The 21,931-nt window shown below is 37.5% G+C and overlaps 1 protein-coding gene across 1 annotated transcript in view; it reads right to left on the bottom strand.

Moving 5' to 3' along the window:
• The window catches only part of kirrel3a (kirre like nephrin family adhesion molecule 3a), a 184,445-nt gene that overhangs the window by 25,315 nt on the left and 137,199 nt on the right, over positions 1-21,931 (bottom strand). The window contains 2 exon segments of the mRNA XM_048180962.1: positions 9,000-9,105; positions 17,945-18,095. Coding sequence (XP_048036919.1) covers positions 9,000-9,105; positions 17,945-18,095 — 257 coding nt within the window.

Here is a 21,931-nt window from a genome sequence, read left to right as displayed (position 1 = left end):
AAGTTGTCCTGACACACCAAACCGACGCTCGACACCTGACGGCCAAGTAGCACGTCCGTTCTGCGCCTGCGTAAGAACAAATGCCAAATGCCTACTGCAGGTGGCAGTAGCTGAACAGCCAATAATCAGATGGCCTGACTGATCGACAAGCTCCGACGACGATTTGACATGTGGAATTGGCCAGAAAAAAGCCAACGAGGACCAACTTCAGCTGACGGTGTGGAACACACTGAGAAAACTTAGTCGGCTGTGTTTAATGTTATTGTTGTACTTTATTCATTTGGTGTTGAGGAACTGTTATTAAACTGTTACCACAGTCATCGGCCTCATCCAGGATAGTGATGAGACTGCATACGAACCTGAGGTTTAGCAGCTGGCTGTCTGGTGCAGTCATAATATGCTCAAAACAGTGGAGATGATAGTAGACTTTAGCAGAATCCCCCCAGCACTCCCATCCCATCGACTCAACATCATGAGTAGCACTGTGGCAGCAGTGGACCCATCTCTCAGGACCTGAAGTGGGTCACTCACATTGACTCCATTGTGAAAAGGGCCCAGCAGAAGTTGTACTTCATTTGAGGAAGTTCAACCTGCCACAGGAGCTGCTGATCCAGTTCTACTTGGCCGTCATTGAGTCTGTCCTATATACTTCAGTAACTTGATGGCTTGATTCAGTTAGCAAATCAGATATCACAAGACTATAACGGACAGTCCGGACTGCTGAAGGCATTATTAGTGCACCCCTGCCCTGACCTGACCTGTACTCCTCCAGAGTGAGGAAGAGGGCAGGCAAGATCATCACAGACTCCACTCGCCCTGGCCATAACCTCTTTGAACTGTTGCCATCTGGAAGTTGACTCAGAACAACAGGCACTAAAACATCTTGGCACTGGAGTGGCTTCTTCCCACAGGCCATCTCCCGCTTGAACAGTTGCTGCCTCTCTTAGTGCAATACTTCACATTTAGTGCAATATTTGACAAGTTCAATCCTACTTATTTATATTAGCAACAAAACAATTTTTTATTCTTATTTTTATTATTATGTGTCTAGTTATTGTTGTATTTATAAGTGTGCACTGAAAGCTTCATTACCAAAAAAAAATTCCTTGTGTGTACAAGCACACTTGCCAATAAAGCTCATTCTAATTCTGATTAAATGTTCAAGTTGACTAGAGGCTCCGCCCCCTGTGTTGAGATGAGGGGGAGCTGGGAGAAGGGGAGCAGAAGAGTACCCTGCTGGTTTAAGTGTGGTTCTCTGAATAAGTCGGGGTGTGTACAGCGTGGGCTGCGGCCAACAACAGCATTTAATAAACACCACTTTGCATCAGAATGCCTCGTCCTTGTTTTGAGAATGCTTCAACACTTTTTTCAGAATTCTTTTGATGAACATTTGGTTACATTATAAATACTTTAACTTTTGATCAATTTAATGTGTCCTTGCTGAATAAAATAATTAGTTTCCCAAAAAAAAAGGAAAAAAATCTTACTGACTGCAAACTTTTGAACAGTTGTGATATTCCATTTCCAAGTTTAAGGACATTTTCGGGGTCTGGTTGCATACTATAAACATAGCCATTATGTTAAAGGGTTAGTTCACCCAAAAATGAAAATTCTGTCATTAATTTTCAAACACCGCGGTGTTTGCCGCACAAAAGTATTCTCTTCACTTCATGATATTAAGGTTAAACCACTGTAGTCATATGAACTGTTTTAAATATACTGTATCTTTAGTACCTTTCTGGGCATTTGAAAGGGTAAATTAACTTGCTGTCAATGCAGGCCACACAAGCCATCGGATTTTATCCAAAATATCTTAATTTGTGTTCTGAAGATGAACGAAGGTCTTACGGGTGTGGAACAACATGAGGGTGAGTAATTAATGTCATTTTTGGGTGAACTAACCCTGTGTCTTAAGAACTAGTATGACCAAATAGCAGTAGGGTAATCAGTTTTACTTTTCGGTATCAAATTAGAACAATTTACGTTTTTATGTAACTGACTTAAAGAAGTTATGAACAGTCTTAAAGAAAAATAAAACTGATGACTAACTTGTAAAGCCCCGGTTATACTTCACTTTCCGCGCCCGGACGCGTCACGCGCGCAGTCATTGCCGCGTTCGTCACATGCGCAGTACAGTTTTTTTCTATGCTCTACCTGACATCAGAGAGCAGCACTGAGTCGTGTCATCAACGTGACATTCACTGGGCATGATAAGAGAAGAAAAGAAGCGCATCCTTTCCCATATTTTGAATATGAATTTGCCGCCCTAAACACGTCTTTGTACTCTTTAAACATGAATTGTACAAATGTGGTTACTTTATAATCTCTTTGCACAAACGCTGGTCAAGTTCGCTGTCCATTGTCGTGTTTTTCTCTTTTTTCAAGCGTGTTTTTAAACCGGTCTTTTCACACTCTTCTTTGACGGCTGAACACTGTGCTCAATACTGTGCGTATTGCCACCTAGTGGACCCTTCTATACTGCTTGCACATGCGCTGTTGCACGCGGACTGTCCGCGCGGTCTCGAAATTTGGCCTGCACGCGGCCAGGGTGTGCGGCCGGTGCACGAACGCGGACGGCCAAAGTATACCCGGGGCTTAAGACTAGCCTTGTAACCAGCTCCAGGTGTTATATTTTAACTGTTGGTCTAATAAATGTCTTTTGCTTACTCATTTGTCTGAGTCTCATGCAACGAGCGTTTTATTCTTTAAATGAAGACAAATTAAAACTAGTTCTAAAAATGCATTTCAAGACACCTGCATTCAATTCCATTTCACTGCGCTGCCTAGCTGCTTCAAAACATGTCATTTGTGAATGCCCCTCACTCATTTGCACATCTGCTCTCTTAACAGCGGCTTTACATGGGCACTTTGATGGAGCTAAGACTCAAACTCACATTGCTTGCATGTACACCACGGCTCAATGTGTATGTGACTCCTGACCCCTAGGCCACGGCTCCAACACAAACTTTCTTTTTTGCAGAGTTTCCTCAGCATTCCTTTGGGGACGGCAGCCTCCATGTGAACTCAAACACATGAGAGAGATCCACACACAGGACAGGGCTGATGGCTTCAGCTGTCAATCTCAGTGGGAAACAGTCTGGCCATCTCAAAATATGGCAAGAATGGAAGAAAAAAAAGAGGCCATGAGAAATATTTTATCCTCAGCGATGGACAGATATCCATTTCAATTGCAATGTATAGGATTGTAAATGTGTAGCTAATCCAGTGGCAATTGATTAACTATCAAAAGCGTCTAAAATGAAGAGATTACTCTGGATCACAGCAGGTCTCTGCCGTCTCATCACAGATTCAAACGAACACCGGAAAAGGGCTTATTTCATCCTGTTAGATGAAAATTGAATTTCATCAATTCCAAAGGTGCCAATAGTCAGCGTAAGCTGTTTATGAAATTATTTTAATCCCGTATTTGGTGCTAAAATAGGAAAAATGCTGCGAACAATTTCCATGGATCTTTGACATTTAAGTGATTAACAGTCTTACTTTAATTTAATCAAGACCCAGAAGCAGTCTGAGAAATTACAGCGTCCTCCTGCCAGGGAGACACATTCTTTGGCTCAGACGAGGGCTGCGTCTTGACATATTCAAACATTGTGTTATACATAGAGCTATGACAACTTTATCATGGAAAAGGACATGAGAATAAAACGTAACCACAAATAAAAACATCCGAATAAGATGTCCAGCCTCAGCCAGAAAGACAAATCATGCTCTCAAACCTTCACAATACACAGATCAAATCCATGTGTCTGCTGCTACATCCAGCTTTCTTTACATAATTCAACAGCAATAGTATATACGTACAAACCATAGAATAATTTTTTTTTAAATCTTCTGAAGGTGTAAGCCGATACAACACCCGTGGAAACAAAATTGTTTGTTTTTTAAGATGCTGCAGGAGGGCTGTCTGTGATCTGCTGCATTTCAAATTAAAACACTGGGTGGTATGAACCATCTCCGCCAAAACAAGCAATCAGCCACGTGGACGTTGATGCCGACCGATGCCAGGCAGCAAAGCCACATGTTCACATCAAATGTTCGACACGCCCAACAGAGCGTCTTCCATTAGACACTTCAGAGGTGACAAATGAGGATAAGACAAGACAAATCACCTACGCCAGAACAAAGCCGCCAACACTAGCGCTGACAGAAAGACCCTGGAGGGACACGAAGCACACACTTTATTCCAAGGCAGAAAACTGAAGTGTCTGATTCCATGCATTTATGTCCCACTTTTCCGCTCTTATGAAGGAAGGGTTCAGACTACACAATATTTTTGTCTGTTAAAGTAGTCACTGTGTCAGATTATGAGATTCTGACTCCTAAATTCCTGTTGTGGATGAGGCACATCATACTACACATCAGGGCCTTAACCACCTTAGACATTGAGGGGGACAAGTCAAAATTAGAAATGGCCAAATTGTCCCCACAATATTTGATAGGCTATTATTGATGCTGCTCTTCTGTACTCCATTATGCACCACTCTGTTGTTAGGTTGACAAGAAAAGTTTTAAAAGTTATATTTTAGGCTGGTCTGTCTCAGCGGTCTAACAGCGCTCATCACTGTCAGAATGAGTCAAATCAAAGAAGGCGGGGCTTACTGTTCACAGAAGACGAGTACGAATTCCAATGCGACACTTTCATGTGGCGAGCAAGTAGCTAAACATTTCATATTTGATGAGTGTTTTATGATTGAAATATTCAACAACCGACAATAATATCCAGTGATGCAAACTACTCAACATTTTTATGAAATTTCACTGTTTTGAATTGAATACATGCTATTATTTTTTATTATTTTGATGATTTTTGACATATTAGACAAATAAGAGTGAATATATTTGTAAAAAAAATATTATTTGCAAATAGTTTTAATTGATACTTAACTACAATAGACCTGGGACTTTTACCGTTCTTATTTCTTTTTAGTTATTCCCTGAAATCCCTTGATCTTTTAAATATTAAATTCCCTTTAATAAAAAAAACAAAACAAAAAAACAATAACAAACAATTCTTGTCTCACAATACCTATTGTTTTTTTACGAATCACCACGACGCCCTATGTCAAACGGATATGTGCCAAAATCGAGCTGATATCGTGTACCTGGCATTAGTGTTCAAGAAGAAAACATTCTTGGCCAGAATTAAAAGACCTGTTCTCTTTTACTCTTTTCTATAGCAAGGTTGTGACTTATTTTTTTGAGTGCAGTGGCTTTTATTGAACTCTCTATGATGGCTTCACATTTGAAGGTGTTATTTTGGTGGAGAGAGGTCTAGGTTTAGGATAAATGAAAGGCCACATCCTTGGAAAAGAAAGAGCGGAAGTCTCTATGCGATTTCACTGTCACTGTGAATTTCATGCACACTACATCACACTGCCTCCCTGGGAAAATGCAGTGCTTTTCTCCATACAGTCCAGCTTACTGGTATCATAAACACTCTTCACAGTGCTCACAGCAATTTGTATATACTGTATGTAGGGATGCTTAAGCAATTTAGAGCGGTTGTTCCGCTATTAGGACCAGCAGCACAATTGTGAATGTGAAATGGCTTTTATTACAACAGTTCAATAAACAAAACGTTTATTTTTTTGACAAATTATTAATTGTTACTTTTTCTATTTTTGCTCCACCAATGGAAAAAGAGACAAAAGCAAATAGAGTACATTATAATTATGATGCTGTCTACACTGGATGTGGAGCAGCACGGCGTGAAACGTCAAATTCCAGACAATAATCTGAAAACAGACAACTGTCGTGTCCAGTGTAGACATGGTGTAAAGCCGCAAGAGAATTAAGTAGTAGCATTTCTGAATTAATCATTTTTTTGAAAATATTTGAGTTAATGATTCAATGACTCACTTGATTGTTTCATTTCTGAGTGAATCAGAGTTTGAAAGAATCAGTTGAGGGAATGATTCATCCAGTCACTCAAAGATTGTCAATGTTTAGTTCCTGAATGAATCAATATTTGAGCAAATCGGTTGATTAAATGAGTGAATGAAACACTTATTAAAACAGTCACTTGCTGCAGCAATAAAGGTTAATTAATCTTTTTTTTTTTTTTACCAACATAGATAGTAAATATCATAAAATAATTATCTGTTTAATATTACAATTTTTATTAAAATATTAGCCACATTTAATTTCTTATATTACATAAAGTGGGGTTCAAAAGTCTGAATCCATACTGAAAATCTGAGATTCAAAAACATTGCATTTACATGTGGAAATAGAATTTACTAATATACTAATATTTTAAATATTACTCTGCAATATCAGAAACCAAATGAGCAAACCATTTTTAACAAACAGTCTTTTTTTCCATTAAAGCACATGCTGTTCTCAAATAATGCTGGAGAACATGACATTAGGTTTTGTGAAGTTCATGTCAGCTTGAGTGCTGATGTAACTAAAGCAAAAAGCAAAAAAAAAAAAAAAAAAAAGCTAAAATAGACTTTTGCATCCCACTATATTGACATCAGTCATAGAAAAAACAGCCGAACACTAGTGGAGCTGTGAGATCACATCACGCCAGATTCCATTAGACATAAAATTGCTCTGCAAAATTCTGAAAAGCCATGAATGAAAAATACTCAAGGTTTTAAATGGCCATCATGACCGCCGAACATAAAGGCTTTATTTTTGCTAATTAATTTACAGCTTCACTAATCTCATTTCAAATGCCACAGGAGGACAGTGATGGGTTTTATTTCTGCGAGCAGCTGGACCGGACGCCTCCAATAAGCAATGCTACATTTTGTCTTACAAAAAAACAAAACAAAACAAAGTTAAATTAATTTCCATATTTATGTAAACAAAATGAACATGAATAAAATATTGGCTAGTGAAAATAATCCTTCCTCTTTCTAGTGAGGCAGCTCTAATCCTCTCAGAGGAACGGTGTAATGCCCACAGGAAATCTCCCGCAATCAGTAATGACTTTCTTCGTAATTAGTTGGGCTTCTGTGTTCCTGCAGTGTGAATTCAAATGCTGTGTTTCTCCAAGAAGCCAGTCTCCATGTGGAAGTTTCCCTGTGCTTGATTGATGATTTCATGACATTACATTTGGCCGAGGTTTTGGTCTGTGGCACAGCGTGTATTTGAAGCCTGCTGCAGTGGGTCAAGAGACAGGAGACACACAGTGTCCTCTGAGCTTTGGAGGGATCCTTTGTCCAGCTGGCTGAGGGCAGAGGCACAAGTGTCTGGTGTGTGTCTGTCTGTGCTTCTTTAGACCTCTCCGGCACGAATAATGCATGAAACTCTTATGGGGCGGCAGGTAAAATCGTCTCTCGCTCCACACTGATTAAAAAGATGTTATGTGTGAAACTGTCTCTCTCTATATGATGATGTTCCAGTAAAATCAACAAAATGCAAACAAACAAGTTCCTGACCGACAGGTTACAGCTGATATAATGGCAGCTTTTAGGATGAAATGATCAAAAAAAGTATAAAATGTTCATTTGGGCACTTCCTCAAATCGTGTAATCATTTTTATAGTTATTTTAACTATATATATATATATATATATATATATATATATATATATATATATATATATATATAGTTAATAACTATATATAAAGTTAATTTATTTTAGTTTTGGCTTTGAAATGAACAAATACTCTCCTACCGACCACTATATTTTACCATTCAAAAATTTGGGGTTGGTAAGATGGTAAGAAGTTGGTAAGTTGGTAAACAGTAATATTGTGAAATATTATTATTTGTTTTTTTTTTTTTATATTTCAAATGTAATTTATTCCTGTGATGCCAAAGCTGAATTTTCAGCATCATTACTCCAGTCTTCAGTGTCACATGATCCTTCAGAAATCATTCTAATATGCTGATTTGATACTCAAGAAACATTTTTTATCAATGTGCCGCTTACAATTTTTGTGGAAACCATGATACATTTTTTTCAGGATTCTTTGATGAATACAAAGTTCAAAAGAACAGCATTTATTTTATTACATTATACATGTCTTTACTGTCAGTGTTTGGGAAAGTAATAATTTTGTTAGTTACTTTTTATGAAAAGTAATGTGTTATATTACCTTTACTTTAAATTTTCTCACATGGCTTGCTTGTTTGTTTTTTGATAAGTTTTTTTTTAAAGTTCTATTTTTGGCCCTTTCACACCAAAAGTGAAATGAATAAGCCTCAGGCTGAAGGAAATGCATATTTACACCTGTACAGTAGAGGGCGCAGCTCAAACAAACCTTTCATCTTTGCTGCCATTCTGGATTAAAGAAGAATAGGATACAGAAGGAAGTTCAACACTCTTATTTCTAAATCTAAAGTAATTTTTGCTTATTAGTATGGTTGCTTCATTGAAGGTCAACAGCAAAGACATTGATTAATAAAGTAAGATATTTGGTTGTAAATTGAAAAAGTAATGTGTTACTTTACTAGTTATTTGTAAAAGTAATCTGATTACGTAACTCGAGTTACTTGTAATGCATTACCCCCAACACTGTTTACTGTCACTTTTGATCAATCTGATGCATCTTTGATGAATTAAAGTATTAATTTCTTTTAAAAACAGACCCCAAACTTTTGAACAGAAGTGTGTGTATCAAGTTAAAGATCATATTAAAATATAGGAGCATAATTCATATTCAGTTAATGAGATTAATGATGTCACAACCAGCAAAAAAAACCAAAAAACTATTTTTTGATAATGTAAAAGTATACAGAAAAAACACATGAATTTCAAATAACTAGATTCACATATGATTTTTGTGTGGTTTTGAAGCATTTCCCACAAGCTCTCAAGGTAACACAGTGTGCTGCACAGTCATGCTGCTTCACATGCATATGTTATGAACATGTGTTCGCATGTGAAATTCATGTGCTTTTTCTGCAAAAACTTATTATGCACAATAACAAAAATGTCGGGAGAGTGAAAGAATGAGATAGTGGGAAATAAAACCAGTATTTCAGTTGATGTGTGTGTGAGTGTGAGTGCGAGCTCTCACCTGTAATGAGTGACAGGGGGATTCGCTTTAGCGGCACAGTGGAACTTGACCAGATTGCCTTCCAGAACAGGCTGCGGTTCCACAGAGAGGTTCACCAGTGGGAAATCTAGAGGAGCAGAGAGGGCCGGTCAACTTCATCTTCCTGCAGAATGTCTCAAAACGCTCATTAATAAACACTCGTCAGAAAGATTAATTGCGGATTAAAGAACAAACTAAAAATACTCTAAAAAGTGGGAACGGCTTGATTATTCTTTTTCTCAGTAATGAGAGCTACTTTGCATTAAGATTAATTGGCGCCTTAACTCTCCTTCTAACCGCTGAATTAGAATTTAAACAACTTTTAAAATGAGCATGATTAAAGAGAGTTTTTGGTGAAATGAACAAATAGATTGATTACACAAATTAAACAAACAGCGGCCAAATTCACATTAAGCAAAAGCGATATTTAACCCAGACTTTTTATCGAGCCGTTTCAGCAGACAATTACATTTTATTTAGTTGAGTTTAATGCAGCGCTGGAATTCTTGTTTTAAAAAAATGGCAGTTTCAATTAAAACAAAAGAAAGTTTGAAATGTGTATGAAATTTATAGGTTGGATCAATACCACTTTTCTGGAGTTTGCTTTTTGCTTTCGTTCCCTCCTTTCCAATTACACACACACAAACCCAAATAGACAGACAGGACTGACAGCAGATAGACAGGAAGTGACAGCGGACAGACAGGCTCTGACATGCTCAGAGCTGAAGGAAGTGTCTTTGAAAGCATGATTGTGCTGTGTGTTTGTTTGGACACAGGGCATGTTGGACATTAACTAGGCCAGCGGTAGAAACATCAGCGACATACCGACAAATCACAGCAATTCCAGACAGCAGTGGTTCCTCCTGCTGTTTTCCCCCCAAAATCCTGAAACTTTAATATGAGAAAAGCTCCTACAATCTGCCCCAGTCCTGTCAAAGCACAGTGGACAGATCTGTCACCTCCCACAGGTCTGAATGTGATTAGAGGCCTCTGGAAAGCCCAGACACAGCGCTGGGTCTGATTTCTCATTAGCAGTCTGCTCCCGTCACTCGGCCAGCGTATTTGTACCTGGGACAGATGTTTCATTCATAATGCCTTATGGCGCGGAACTAGTCATTTAAAACTAACCTGCAGGCTTTCTGAAAAACGTCGAAACTAAATAGCAGCGCATTCGAACATATTAGAGAAACAATAACAGCGATACAGTGCGAGCGGTTAGCAATGGATTTCTTGCACAACTTTTTCCACCTTATTACGACTCTGGTAACAGAGTTCAGTGCACCTACATGCATACAGTTACTCATAAGAATGCAGATTATTACTTCAAACAAGATTCAAACTATAAATTATACATTAAACCTGCTAAAATGTTCTTAAAAATATATATTTTCCTTTCCAATTTGGATTCTGAAAAATAAAAATAAATAAATATTTCCCCAATAACCTGCAGCAGTCCAGTGCTTCTTCTCATTACACTGTTTTTTACTTACTGGTCATATTTCATACTGTGATAATGATTCTCAAAGATTACTGGAGTATATTTTACAAGAAAATACTATTTCATTACTTTGACTTCAATAATTCACTCTTAATTCAATGTGTTACCAACTATTTCTTTGTAATTAATTGTGAAATGTAAAAGTTTTTACACAAATCTTTCTTTCAGTGCTCCTTTTGCATTTCCATTTATAAATGAATTTGACTGATAAGGCCAATTCACACCGTACAGACAAACGCCAACAAACACATCTGTTGGGTTTTGTCGGATCAGTGTGTTACCCCAGTTGGTGTCTGTTGGCGTTGGTTGGGGTTTGTTTTTCCCCAACTGAACATGTTCATCAGCATTTGTCGGAGTCTGTTAGGGCAGTGTGAACATGACAAATATTTTTCATAAAATTCTAAATCCAACTGCCAACTTGTTTGTTGCTGTTTGTCTGTGCGGTGTGAATTGGCCTATAAACCAGTTTTGTTTGTTTGTGCTGGTGCTCTTATTCAGGTCTTTTTAAAATAGCTGAATGAATGTGGTACCTGCTTTAATAAAGTTAACCATATTGAAAATATTATTGGGAAGCTTGGCATAAACATGTAATTTACATATAGTGAAATAACTGTCAATGAAAAATGACAGTACATTCCAAAAAATAGCTTTCTCTGAACATAATTTAACCATGGACAGTGGTTCCACGTGATTGAAACAAGTAAAACCAAATAGAATCAACCATGTACAACTAACTAGAATCAATGGTGTTCATTTAACTTGAATGAATGGTTTCATTTTAACTCAAATAAATGGTTAAAAAAGCAAAAACGCTCCGTTTTTGTGTGTCCCTTTAAATGCAAATGAGCTGCTGCTCCCAAGAAGAGGGCGGAGTTTCCAGAGCTCGTGTTAGCAGCTCCATTAGTCCGATTACCTCATGCAGACTCATTGAAAATGTCAGAAACTGTTCAGCCTGTTATGTTTAAACCGGAGTCAGACAATGATGGAGAGACTCAAGAAGAAGTGACAACATGTAGAATGCAACAGGACGTTTCTGAACGGTTAGTTGATTAATTGATGTAGCTGACATGGAGTTAACTATCTTAAAATCATTGATTAGCATATTCTGCCATGATAATCTATAAATCGCTCATGTGGGAACTGTTGTAAAATGCCTACAGAGCCTTCTGCATGAAGATAGAACAGGTATAGTTTAGTTTAATTATGGTTATAACTTATGTTGTCATCTTGCTTTTATGACATGCTATTGCTTTTGTGTTATGTAGTTACTGTATTGCAATAACATGGCATCACCCCCTTTGTTGCATGTTCTCGGGGCAGAGTTTATGTAAATCTTAGGGTTAGTGATGTCACTAACCCGGGAAGAAGCTTGTTGTAGTCACTACCAGCCGTTTGTTGTAGTCCTTAAAAAGCTATTTCTTTAAAAGAAAATATCTCCCTTTGCATTGAACTTTGAGCGTCCTAACTTTGCAGATGTCGTTTATGCCCTAACAACAACATTAAACACTATCTAAAGTTAAAAAAGTAAAATCATATTCAATCACCTCTTAAAGTCAAAGAGTAACCGTTTTAAATCAATTTAACATGAAGCAATCATATTTGAACCTGATGAAACCTGATAAAATGGTGTTAAATCAAAATAAATTGTTTAAATAAAGTGAACTGCATCAAAAAAAAAAAAAAAAAATTTTTTGTTTTTGTATGTATAGTGATTAAAATACAAATATTTAATACAAATAATTAAATGTTTGTTCTGGTCTTATTCATCAGGTCTTGCACTGCAACATTGCAGTCTGGATTTTTAAATCTTCTTGCTGACACTGATTTTAACTGCCATTTAACCAAAAACTAGTGAGCTGCAATATTTGAAAACAGAACTATGTCACCACCAGGCTCACTGCCAGTAGTCCATTAAGCCGCATGGGCGCCTATGAAAACATACCAGGTCCTCAGATGGTACAGAATCAACATCGATTCATGATCATTCATTTTAAACGAAGTTTACAGTGGATTTTGGTAACATTGGGATTTAGGGAAGTTTCTAGGTTTCTGAAAATCCGAAAGAGTATTGCATACCCCCATGTCCTCTAAACATAGAGGCATGCATCTATTTAGGATGGAGGACTCGAGGGGGGATGCGAGTGAGTGTTTCCTTGAGCTTGATAAAGCACCTCTTGTCAGTTTCCTTTGTGTGGAGTGAGTGTGTTCGCCCGACAGGAGCTCACGAGAGGCCTCCAGACGCGGCTCCGTGTGCGCATGTGGTCATTAATTATTCCTAACAAACAGCATTGTTTCAATCCTGCTCTTATTTACAAGGCAATTACTTTGAGAAGCGGAGAGCCACTCTCCTGGGTGCTAATTCTTAAATGAACCGCTACATAGAGGCCCACAAGCTAACGTTGCCGAAGATCTTCATGCCACGTTCGAGCAAAGGGTCAGACGGCGTTATCGGTGGCACTCGCTGTGAAGAATATTAGCTGCCTTTACAATAAAGCCAAATCTCCTTTGAGTCGTAAGAGGGAGAAAATCCAAAAGGGGCTAAAGTGAAGTGTGCATGCAGATTGATGTGGGCTGCGAGCTTTGAGAACCTTTTATGAAATATGAAATGTGTTGTTTAATGGGGAAGTTTTAATTACTGAATGTGGTTCAGAGGCACTGATGACCTTTAAAAAGAGAACATGTGAATGGAAGAAGGAGTGTTGGAGATGTGAATGTCAACACGTCTCAGATTAATTTGTGTATCTAGCCCATGAAAATTGGTTGAGTCCAGAAATCCTTATCGAAATTGTGTTGTGAGGAGAGGAACCACCAAGAAACTCTCCATTACTCACCATCATCAAGTCATTTTTTTTTTTTTTTTGAATGTCTACTTCCATAGAAATAATCAATGGGATCTACAATAGAAGTCTAGGAGGGTGTCAGACTAATTAAAAAGTAGCACCCATATCATTGAGGAGCGATACAAACCCTTAACTTTGGCACACTGGAGGACCATCTGCTCAGGGCCAAACTGATTAAACAAATGCACATATATCCCTGCTGAACAGACTGACTAAAACCACTATGAATTTCCAAAATGGACCCGGTTGGTTTATTCTGGTTTAATGCTGGTACAGCTGGTGTCATGAACAGTTTGGTCTGCATGTTCAGCCCACCTAAAACCTGAGAGCATTTCTGTTAACTGAAAAAAGTATTACATTATCTGAACTACATATTACTATACCATTAATGTGTTTTAAATTACATGTATTCATTTATATTTAATAGAATATAACAATCTATAGATTGTGATTATTTTTGTGATTAATTAGTAATCATACATAATTTCAGCAAGGATAGATTAATTGATCAACAGTGACAGTAAAGACATGAGTAATTTTACAAATAAATAAATGCTGTACTTTTGAACTTTCTATTCATGAAACGATACAATTTAATCGATTGACATATGTATATATATATATATATATATATATATATATATATATATATATATACAGTAGATGTCAAAATTAACTAATCACATTTTTTTTTTAAGTTTTTAAGTTTTTAATATTTTTACATTGTAATAATTTCACAGTTACTCTCCATTTAATTGATCTCCAATTAATGTAGAAACAACTTAAAGACAGTATATTTTAAATATTTGTTTAATGGCATCTTTTTATGAATGAAGGCCAGTATCACTGATGCTAATACTGGTACTGATGTATCTATGAAATAGTTTTATAACTGAAAGCTATCAATTTCAACATCTATTAGGCTTTGAAAAAATAACTTTTAAAGTTTTAAGTTAATATATATATAAACATATGTTACCAGCAATGTGTGAAAAGCAGGTATTGTATAGAATGCCTAGGGAATATATAGAATGCATGAAGTTTGTAGGGAAAGTATGAAATGTCTGGTTTTTGTGATTATGTTGTATACTTTTCCTAGGCATTCTATACTTTACCTAGGTATTATTCAGAATGGCAAGCCGGCTGGCCCTTTGCCATTGTATAGAATGCCTAGGAAATACAAACCATTTCATACTTTGCCAACAAACTTCAGGCATTTTATATATTCCCTAGGCATTCTATATGGGGTCCAATGTGGGCAGCATTGTGGGGGACCTGTAGCTCTTCATGACATCAGCATAGAAAAGGGTTTTGTAGCTCACCATGATCTAGATCATTGTTGGTCAGAAGGAGAGCCCAAGTGGTGATAGAGCAATTGTTGTGATTCACAGCAGGGTCAAGACAGATGAAGCTGGTTCTGCAGGAGCCCTGATAAATAGGCCAGTGCTTTCACAGCCAAGAGCTTATAAATGATTATGAGCAAAAGTTTCCTGTCTAGTATGAAGAGACGGGCAAGAGTATCTCAGTAATAAGTGAAAAGCAACATGCTTATTTGGGTCACCAGTGACTCATGTACCCACTGATAGCGCTGTTTATTAGCAGTATACTTTAGGCCGAACACAAAAACTTCAGATGAAATGAAATCCAAACATTCTCCCATTCCGCTGATGAACTCTTGCAACTCTGTCACGTTGCCATATTTGATCAGGCCCGCAGGTTTTATAACTGTTGTTGTTGGGCAATTACCTACAGAGAAGGATAAATGGAAAAAACAGCATGTGACATATAATGGAAGTGTTTTCTGTAAATAATCTCCAGGAATAATGGAAAACATCTTTTGCGAGATCTTCAAACTGCCAAGTCTGACAGAAAACACGTTTCCATCATGGCACCTCACTTAACAGCTGCTTTTTATAAATATTGATGACATGAAGCATCAGGAAAACGCCCCTGATGCCGGTTCGAGATCCCTGTGGGCCGCTGTGGCCCAAAGGCTCAAGCACCTCTCTGCTCTCCGTCATCACTTATTTACCCAGCACATGTTCCTTCAGTGTGTGGCCTACAGCGGGGTCTCCACTTCACTGAACTGCTTCCTCGTGTTAGACCTGGCACATCTCAAACGACAGCGCACAGAGGTGCAGGTTAGACACGGTGTAAATTATTCCCATAAAGATGGCTAAAGGGAAGTTCAAGTGAACCACCCGGAATTGTGAGATAAATGAATCATGACAGCAGAAGTTAGCTTATTTGTGCCAATTTCATTGACTTACACATTTAACAGTCAAAAGCTTGGAATAATTAAGTTGAATTTAAGGCAGAATTTATTTAAATACGGTAAAAAAAAAAAAAAAAAACTATTTACAATATATTTTATTACAATTTAAAATAACTGTTTTATATTTTAATATATTTTAAAATGTAATTAATTCCTGTAATGCAAAGCTGAATTTTCAGCATCATTACTCCAGTATTCAGTGTCACACGATCCTTCAGAAATCATTCTGATATGCTGATTTGCTGCTCAGTTGTTATCAATTACAATTGGTGCTCAATTATTAAAGGTGCCCTAGAATGCTTTTTCACAATATGAAAACACCACTATGTCCAACTGCATTCAGCAATTGCTTGGTGATGTCTGATCGCGCTCTGACAATGGCAGTGATGTCTAGCACATATACTTCAATGAGTGCTAGACATCACTGTCGTTGTCAGAGCGTGATCAGACCTCACGAATCGAGTGATGAATGCAGTTGGACATAGTGGTGTTTTAGAGGTAAAAAATGATATAAATACTGTTCGGTTTCTTGTACAAACCGATCGTTTCGTGTCTTAGGACATCAATGTGCCGTCACGAGCCGCAGGGTTTAATTTGGATTCGTCTGTGCATGTTTATTGACTCTTATAAACTGTGTGACCATTGACTCGCATTATAAGACTGACAGACATCAACGGTTGGAGTTCAAAATCATCATTTATGTTCTACTGAAGAAACAAAGTCACCTACATCTTGGATGCGCTGGGGGTAAGCAGATAAACATCAAATTTTCATTTTTGGGTGAACTATCCCTTTAACTATGCAGAGGTAAATTCAATTTTCAATTCTAGGGCACCCCTTTAATAATGGGTGTTTTTATTATCAATGTTGAAAACAGTTTTTATGGAAACAATGATACATTTCATTTTTCAGGATTCGTTGATAAATAGACAGTTCAAAAGAACAGCATTTGTTTGAAATAGAAATCTTTAAAATGTCTTTACTATAATACTTTTAAATGTCTTTACTATAACTTTTGATCAATTTAATGCATCCTTGCTGAATAAAAATATTAATTTCATTTAATCTTACCCCCAAGCATATTAGAATGATTTCTGAAGGATCATGTGACACTGAATGTAGTGGCTGCTGAAAAAACAGGTTTGCATCACAGGAATAAAATATATTCAAAAAGAAAACAGTTCCTTTAAATTACAATTTATTTATTTTACTATATTCTTTATTAAAAAACAGCCTTGGTAAGTTTAAGAGACATTAAAAAAATATTAATTATTCCAAACTTTTGACCGGCAGTGTAGGAGAGTAGATATGATCTGAAACCTGGCTGGTTTGACTTCTTCCAATCGTGATTAATTAAACAAAGCATTTGTTCCCTCGCCCAGTAGCGACATCATCTAAACTGACCAATCAGGGGTGTCTGTGCAATCCAGGGTGGAAAGAGGCTTACAGTAAAACTCTTCTATTGTTTCGCATGACAAAACGATTTGGGCAGAGTCCGGAGGAGCAAAAAAACAGACAAACGTTTTCCGTTTTACGCTTTCAGTTCAGAATTTGAGCTCCATTGTGCTGAGGCGCATTCCTTCTGGGCAATAAAACAGACTTTACGGACATGAAGAAAGGAGCTGTCAGAACTTGTGGATCTTTCAATATGATATATTTTCTGCTTTATTAGTCAGAGTTAATATCTTTCAACACTTGAGAGAGTTGAAAGAACGCCTTTGTTCCCTATGCGTACAATGTCAGAAATATTTCATCAAATGCTAATCTTCGCGCGGAATTAGTTAAGGCCTTTCATTTTAGCGCTTTCAGATACACTTTTGACAGCGGAGCTTATGGCTGCTATAAATAAACATAAGCAAAATGCCCGTATACACAAGCAGGATCTGGTTGTGCTCAATTATTCCGATGTTTAAAAGCTAATAATTAGCATTTATGTCCACAATAACCGGCTTAAAGCTTTGGAATGTCCCTGTACGCTGCCTGCAGAGAAACTGTCACTTTTACAATTGCTTCTCCAAGACAAAAAACAAGGAAAAACAAAAATTGTGTCAAGTCTTGTGTGTCTGTGGAGCGAAGTACGACATGTGCTCAGACATCAGATTGCATGCATACACAACGGCTGTTTGGATAAAGAAAATAGGACAGCACATAGCGGATTTTCACATGTGAATAATTTATCCACACAGACAGGAAAACACAAGAAGCGCTCAAAACAGAATGCGGGTCGCTGGATTTGGAAGGGGAACGTGAGCTCGAGTCTGTCTGCCGCTAATTATGTTTGAACAGAAGCGCAGTCGGTGGAACATTCACTCACGTTGGATGTCGATGGTGACCGTGGCCTCCTTGCCATTGGGTGCCGCTTTGTTGGAGGCACGGCAGGTGATCTGCTGGCCGCTCTCGATGTTTGAGGCGGAGATGTGGAGCGTGCTCACCGTGCTTTCTCTTTTGCCATCTCGCAACAGCGTCTGCATGAAAACACAAACACTGTGAGCATTAAAGTGTCGTGGGGCAGCACTTCACAGATGGGCAACGATATTCTCAGAGTTGAAAAGAAAAACGTATGAGCCATACTTCCTCTTGAGTGTAGGTCAAAGACGGACTTCAGAACTTGCAATCAGCTCCTCTCTGTTGGAGGTCTCTGAACAAACCATCTACCCAACAACCCTTGAGTCTCGAGCACCAAATCAGCATGTGAACGTGTAGCTATAGCATTCCCGAAATGTTCGCTTTGCTATCAGACTAGCTTTGTGTTGAAGTCTGTATCAAGACTATTACACAGGAATCTTTCATTGGTGTGATGGCGTAGAGGTTACACACTTCATATGTCACTCACAAAGCAGCTTATTCATGCCAATATTACCTGCACTTTTGTGCTCTGGTATTCAAGCTATTGTAGAGGAACAGTGTTTATTGAGGAAAGATTATTAAAAAATTGGTACAGATATTTGAAGGATATTGACTTCATCTAAAACACCCGTCTGCCTCACAGCTATAACAGATTCTCTCGGAGAATTAATCAAATAACGCAATAAAGAGTGGAGCTCGATTCCTGGAGAAATATGAAAAATTCAAATCTCTTGTGCTTTTATCATCTGACATTTTTCTAAAAGGTAATTGTGTTATGATGAGACAAGGCTCTCCAGTCATTAGACATTCAGTGTGCTCAGTTATCAATCAAAGTTTCAGGCCAAAATCAAGTTAAACTCATTTCAACATACAGACATCTGAATATTTCACTGATTCTTGAGAGATGAGACAAAGCATTTCCACACGTTTACCTGCCATTCGTTATGAAAACTGCACATTTCCACTATGACACTTATCAGAGATGATCGCAGTGATATTTACACAAATGTAACATTTCAACTACTGTTCATTTTTATCAGTATTTATAAAATGACATCACTCACAACCCTCCTCCCATCTGTCCTCAGACACATACACACACTTATGTACACTTATAAATAAAACAGACAGAGTTAGGCTAATGTATGTTTCTGTCGATGGATACACATTCTGGCTTCCCCTAAACTTTGTTCAATATTAGTGCCTTATGCTCTATATGACCAGTCATTTACAACGTCATCACCCGGGTGTTGGTAATGCGCGAGCGTGGGTGAGACCTGAACAGCTCATGTTGCTATCTATGTTTAAATTAAACTCATTTAAACCTTGCCAATTTAAACATTTGAGTGGAAGAGGCAAAAGAGATCTCGTGCACACACTGTGAGAAGATTTGTGCACTCATCCGAAGCATGCGCACAGAAATACTGAATTCTCTTTCAAGTTTTAAGTTTGAACAGACAAATTCACACGAAAATTCTCTAACGATGCCTGTCTTGGCGAGTATCCTTGCAAACATTATAGGTTATATCTTAAGTGATCTTGAACACTCAAGAAAGAATGCATGTGTTCAGTATCAGTGTACTGTCCCCGTGCATTATGTCTTAAAGTGACAGCAGCCTAATATTCCTGCTGTCTGTATGTTTTTATTGTTAATTAAATAACAAAAGACAAGGGAATCACTCATTGCTCTTGACTGAATAGATTTTGTAACTTAATTGATAATTAATAATGATTATTCTTTATTTATACAGTGAAGATTATATGCAATGATGTTTTACATTTGATTAGCTACTTTATTTAAATTCTGTACCTGAAAACTACTGTTAGATACCTGAAAAACACAAAAAGCACAGCTTATTTTATTTGTATCTTTGCTCTACTGTATTTATTTGTGTTGTTGCTTGTAGTTTGATAATCTGTTCTTATTTTCTTAACTTTTATTTGACAGTATACTTTTTTCCCTGAACATACAGTAGCACACACCGAACCATTCCGAAATCGTGACCCTGAAATGATGATGTATATATATCTCCACTTATTTGATGTAGTTCCTATTAGTAGCAACACCAAAATAACAAAACAGCTACTACACACACCCTGTATGAGTGTGTGATTAAATGCATTATGGTTATTTTGACAACCCTGTTGATTTTCTGTCTGACTGTGGTGACAATTCAATAGATGAAGCTGAAAATAAGTGTGAAACCATCCAGTAATCTCAATTCATCCTTAATCGTGTTGACACACTGAGTTGTGTCAAGGAAAAACACACATTTACTGTGAAAACAGAAGAAGCAGGAGGTTGAACCAGCACCTCTGAACATGTTTAACAGATTAATCCAAAATAATTCCTCTGTAAATTCCTCTGTTCAGTTCTGCAGGCTGTTTTGTCCCAGCACTCAAGAATCAGTGGTTTACAAGACTCCCGTTTTCATTAAAATAACCGATTTGTCTCTCATCTAATATCCAGTTTACACTGGAATGACTTTCGAGACGTGAATAGCTTTGTTTTTATTCGTCTCATGGAGGTACTTGATCATTTCAGAAGCATTTAAAAGAGTCTCCCAAGTGTAGAAGAGATTTGAAAGCAGTTCTTCTGTTGGGAAAAAAAAAAGAGGTAACCTGTCTAGCTTGCTTGTGTCTAAATTAGGCCTGGTTAATTAATGAAGGGACTCTCTCCAGTAGGTGCTGAGGGGTTCGGCTTACTCAAAATGAGCAGATTACGCTCTCCAATCATAGTACGAGCAGCCCTTTAAACACATTTCCTGCTCTCTCAATTTCCTCCCTAAAGCCGACCAACTGAGCAAATTGCTGAGGAACACATTCATAATGGAGTGCTGGAATGTCTTTCCATTATGACATATTTAAAGCACTGCATTACAGCTTCACTTTGCCCCAAGGATTAAATTAAAAATTAGTCCTCACTTGTCATTAATTTGACAGAGCTGAGCGTTTCGAGGACACGCAGTCAGGCGGAGTGCAGGATTTCATAAGAGACTCTTTTTTTTTGACGTGTGAAAGAGGGGTAATGTTGAAAATATCAACTTTAGGCAAAAAATACCGCCACAGGCTGTGTCTCAAAACCTAGTAGGCTGTTCACCTATACAGCATTTTTGGGTGCCGAAGAAAAGCTTGAACATTCAAATAGAATTGAAATGTTTCAGACAGCATCCTTGGGGAACGTAAGTACATTTAAATACTGTATTCTTGGCACACTGAAACATTCAAGTCATGTTTTAATCATCATGTTTTTGGGCATCACATGCACATAGCTGAAGCAAAAAGTTTGAGAGAGCTTATTTGGCTATCACAGTAGTGTTTGGTTTGTTTAAACTGAATCTACAATGTTCAACATAGCATTTTTTGGGCATCGCATGTGCATTTAAACTGAACCAAAACATTTGATCCATCACAGGAGCGTTTGAATGTTCAAACTAAATCTAAAATATCCATTACAATGTTTTTGGGCATCATAGATCATTCACTTTGGAATAAAACACTCGGTACAGCGTTTTTGTCTTTTACTTGCATGCTTGAATGCTTGAATCAAAAATTTGAAACGCTTTTGAGTGTCAGACGCACAGACTGAATTTCACTTTGAAATGAAACACTCAAGACAGCATTTTTGGACATCATAAAAATGCTTGAACATTCCAAATGGATCAAAATGTTTGTATGTTCAAATGTTTTATGTTAAAATCAAACAGTTTGAGTGTTTTGGCCATTATATAGACCTTATGCGCCAGAGAAACAAGCGCGCCGCCATCTTTATAAAATTGTCTTTGAACTTCCGTTTTGCGCTAGCTCTGTACATTTCTACGGCACGCTGTCAAAGACTAATTAGCTGATTAAGTGGATTTACTTGTTGTAGAGTTAATGAAAGTAATCATGAGCATTGTAATATTTAAAGCAGATGTCTTAAAAAAATGTCAGTAGACCAGGAAGATTTTAAAAC

The sequence above is a fragment of the Megalobrama amblycephala genome, linkage group LG2 (genome assembly GCF_018812025.1).
Source record: "Megalobrama amblycephala isolate DHTTF-2021 linkage group LG2, ASM1881202v1, whole genome shotgun sequence".
Taxonomy (NCBI): domain Eukaryota; kingdom Metazoa; phylum Chordata; class Actinopteri; order Cypriniformes; family Xenocyprididae; genus Megalobrama; species Megalobrama amblycephala.
The sequence above is the reverse complement of the archived record's forward strand: the minus strand, read 5'-3'. Positions and strand labels throughout refer to the sequence as shown.